This window comes from Nicotiana attenuata, unplaced genomic scaffold (assembly GCF_001879085.1).
Source record: "Nicotiana attenuata strain UT unplaced genomic scaffold, NIATTr2, whole genome shotgun sequence".
Classification (NCBI taxonomy): Eukaryota; Viridiplantae; Streptophyta; class Magnoliopsida; order Solanales; family Solanaceae; genus Nicotiana; species Nicotiana attenuata.
The window spans coordinates 1,169-4,864 of record NW_017678346.1 but is presented as its reverse complement, the minus strand read 5'-3'; the positions used below and the strand labels follow the sequence as shown (position 1 = coordinate 4,864).

Here is a 3,696-nt window from a genome sequence, read left to right as displayed (position 1 = left end):
TGAGGTTACAGAGTTGATTGAGAGGGTGGTTCGTGATAGTAGCATTGATTACCTCAAGAGTGTCATGTTGGAAGAGCATCCCCTTACTTCGCTCTATACTATGCTTGACGATATGCCCACACCATCCGTCCATAGTGGAGCTAAGAGCAATTCTATCATTGTTATCACTAGTGATACCGAGTCCGCCTCCAAGACCTCAAAGTCTCTTTCAGTGAACCAGCATATTGAGTAGTCCATGCATTATGAAGATTTATTTCATTTCTTTTTTATTATGTGTTTGTTCGTCTATGAAGTTTTCTACCCCGGCCCCTATGTTGATGTTTTTATTTTTGGGTCTAGAGAATGGTAGTTGGTTGCTCTCTAGGTGGATACTATGATTTTGATTCTCGAAATCCCCACAGACGGCGCCAAATTGTTTGGCTCAAAAGTTATCGATATACTTTGCAAGCTTAAAAACAATCAAAAGTAAGAAAGGGTAAATCGTAATCAAATATAGACCTAGAGATGAAAAATGAAGTTGTTGTTGTAGATCTAATAGTGATAATATGAACTCAAGAGAAAGTATTCGTTAGAGATAGCGATAGAGAGAGAGTATGAGAAAATGAGAGAGTTGTCTTATTCCAAGAAATAATCCCCTTTTTTACAATGTGAAGGTCTCCCTTATATAATAAGAGACCTTCCTCGAAATAATCAAAAAGTTACAAAAATAGGTAACGTTATCCTAGTGAAGACACTGAGTCCTAAACGATGTCGCTTTTGTCCCCACGTCCGAGTCGTACCCTTACGTTAGTCGGCATATACTCACTGGGCGTACCCATTGGCGTAGAGACGCTGACGGTCAAATTTGACCCTATACAGTACTCACTACTCTGTCATGTTTATCATCAAGTGATCTATATATTCTTTTCCAGAAAAAAGGTCACAATATTGTTATAGTGTTCTTATTTTTCCCGTCAAGGTATTGTCCCCTAGCTCGATTTCATTTTATATGAAATTGTTTGACTGGGCATAGAATTCAAGAAAAGAATGAAGGAAAAAGATTTGGACCGAGTTTTAAACGTATAATGGCATTTACGCGACAACAAAGACATGTCATTTAGTTGTAAAACGAGATATCAAGGGATTAATTAACAATCCCATGATTATAATTTTGGGGTTGTTAATGTTAGGACCGAAAAATCAAGTGTCATGCGAAATCTAGCAAAGAAAACCTTGAACGGCGATAAGTCCGACAATAAAAGAGAAATTTACCAAAAGAGACATAAATATTTAATGTGGTTCAGTAAACTGACCTACGTCTACAACAGAGATGAGCAATCCACTATATAAAAAGAGAGTATAAAAATCGAGAGAACAACCTCACGAATAGGAAAACACAAGTGACATACTAAGACTTGTCCCGTAAAGTTCTCCCCCTAAACACTACTCTCAAACCACATATGGCTACATTGTGGATGCTACTGAATAAGAAGGAAGGATCCTCTATTTATAGAAGCCCAGACCTTTTCCACAAGAAAAGGGACTAACCAAATATGGAAGAATTATATTTTCCTTCTATGAAAAGAAAAATCCAGTTATGGTAAATATGTCGCTCCTTTCCTTCATGAGATAGGAAAATCAATTATGGTAAAAAATTTGGACAAACACCTAACAGTTAATCCGACATACAATATGGAATAGTTAATATAATTCTTGGTATAAAACTTGTACCAGTATGGCTGTTTATATTAACTAATAATATCAATAACAAAATATGGGATAAATACAATCCCAAATTCTATTCCGAGATTGTAATTTTAATCTCGACAGATAACCAAACGACCCTTAAGGATATAACAGAAAGTTTAAAGTTAAATTATTTTAAAATATAAAAAAGATACTGTTCTTTTTGAGAGACTAAAAAAAAGTGTGTCATATAAAATAGAATAGTGGGAGTAGAATGTAACGACTGATTCAGGGATTAGTTGTTAAAACATTTTCAAAATGACAGTATAGACATGTCTTTTTCCAGTTTGACGAAGGATTAATTAACGCATTGTATGAGATCGATGCAATCACATTCATCACATTGTATTTTATATCATTTTGAAGTTAATCCAATTTGAATTTGCTGCAATATGAAATACTACCAATTAAGTTTCCTATGATTGATTTGTTGTAAATGCTAATTACTAACGACTGCCCATGATAATCTAGCTTCTGTTAGACTTTAACCCAATAAATATCTGTTAGGATCGAAATAATCAAATGTCATGCGCAAGTTAGTAAAGCAAACTTTGAATGACGATAAATCAGAAAGAAAAGGAGAAATATACCAAAAGAGACACAAATATTTAACGTGGTTCGATCAATTGACTAACGTCCACAGGCGGAGATGAGCAACACTATATAAAAGAGAGTATAAAATATCGAGAGAACAACCTCACAAAGAGACAAACACAAGTGGCATGCTAACACTTGTCCATAAAATTCTCATCCTAATCAAGACTGTCAAACCCCTTATGACTACATTGTAGATGCTACTAAATGAGAAGAAAAGATCCTCAATTTATAGAAGTCCAAAACATTTTCCTCCAAGAAAAGGACTAGCCAAACATAGAAGAATTATATTTTCCTTTTCGTAAAATGAAAAATTAATTATGGTTTATATGTTGTCCTTCCTTCAAGAAATAGGAAAACTAAATATAGTAAAAAAAATCAGGTCAACACCTAACAGTTTCGATAGTTGAATTATAAACTCCCCCTTTAACATAATCATATTAATTAACCATTATTCTCTACATTTGTAAGGTGCACATGAACCTTCACAAGCTATTTCTTCATGATCATATATTTATGGATTTGATTAAACCATACCACACCATAAACACAGAACTAATTAAGAAAATTTGCAAAAGAAAACTTTAGGATATGGATATGAATTAGTGATGCAGATACTAATAATTGATTATGGCCAGAATATTGCTTTATTAATACATCAACAACAAAATTGGAGATGAAAAAGAAAAAAACCTCAATAGCTAGGTACATTGCTGCCCAAAATGACATCAAGCGCTACACTTTTTAGCTAGAAATTAAAAGTATATATTTCTATACCCAAATTGCATTAGCCCTAATGAGCAATTGCTTTAGCTTGCCTCTAATGTTGAGACTGGTTATCTCATTAGAACCACCAACCAATTCATTTCCAATGAACACGGCAGGAAAACTTGGTTGACATCCTAATCCAATCAATGCCCTCTCCAATTCCCTCCCATTCTGAAGTCTATCAAGCTCATAAATTTTAGGATTTGCTCCGAAATTTCGGATTAACGTTTCGATAGTGTGAGACATGCAAGAAGTACTTCTGCTAAAAATCATAACTGGACTTTGTGCTCCCAACTTCATCACTGTATCCATAATGTTTAAGTGATCTTTGGTAAAAGAATTGTATTGGATGAAATTTGTGTAGGCAATTTACGAGCTACAGAATAGAAAGCTTTGTGTATTGAGTTTCTTGATTGGATATGGTAACCTGAATTTGAGTGAGCTATATATAAGGCTTAACGTGGTTAGATAGAAAAGGATGACAATTTTCCCAAAAAGGTAAGTGGGTGAATAATATCCAAGGTATTAATTTTCTTCGATTATGTGTTTGATAAATGCAGCTGCATCACATTCTACAATCTTGATAACGAAAAGAGAATATAACTACCT

The 3,696-nt window shown here is 34.1% G+C and overlaps 1 protein-coding gene across 1 annotated transcript; it reads right to left on the bottom strand.

Annotated features, from left to right (window-relative positions):
* Positions 1-2,943: 2,943 nt before the first annotated feature.
* Positions 2,944-3,475, bottom strand: LOC109221600 (monothiol glutaredoxin-S2-like). The gene has a single exon (XM_019386067.1). The coding sequence runs from the start codon at positions 3,397-3,399 to the stop codon at positions 3,091-3,093; it is 309 nt and encodes a 102-aa protein (XP_019241612.1). The 5' UTR covers positions 3,400-3,475; the 3' UTR covers positions 2,944-3,090.
* Between the last annotated feature and the right edge of the window lie 221 nt (positions 3,476-3,696).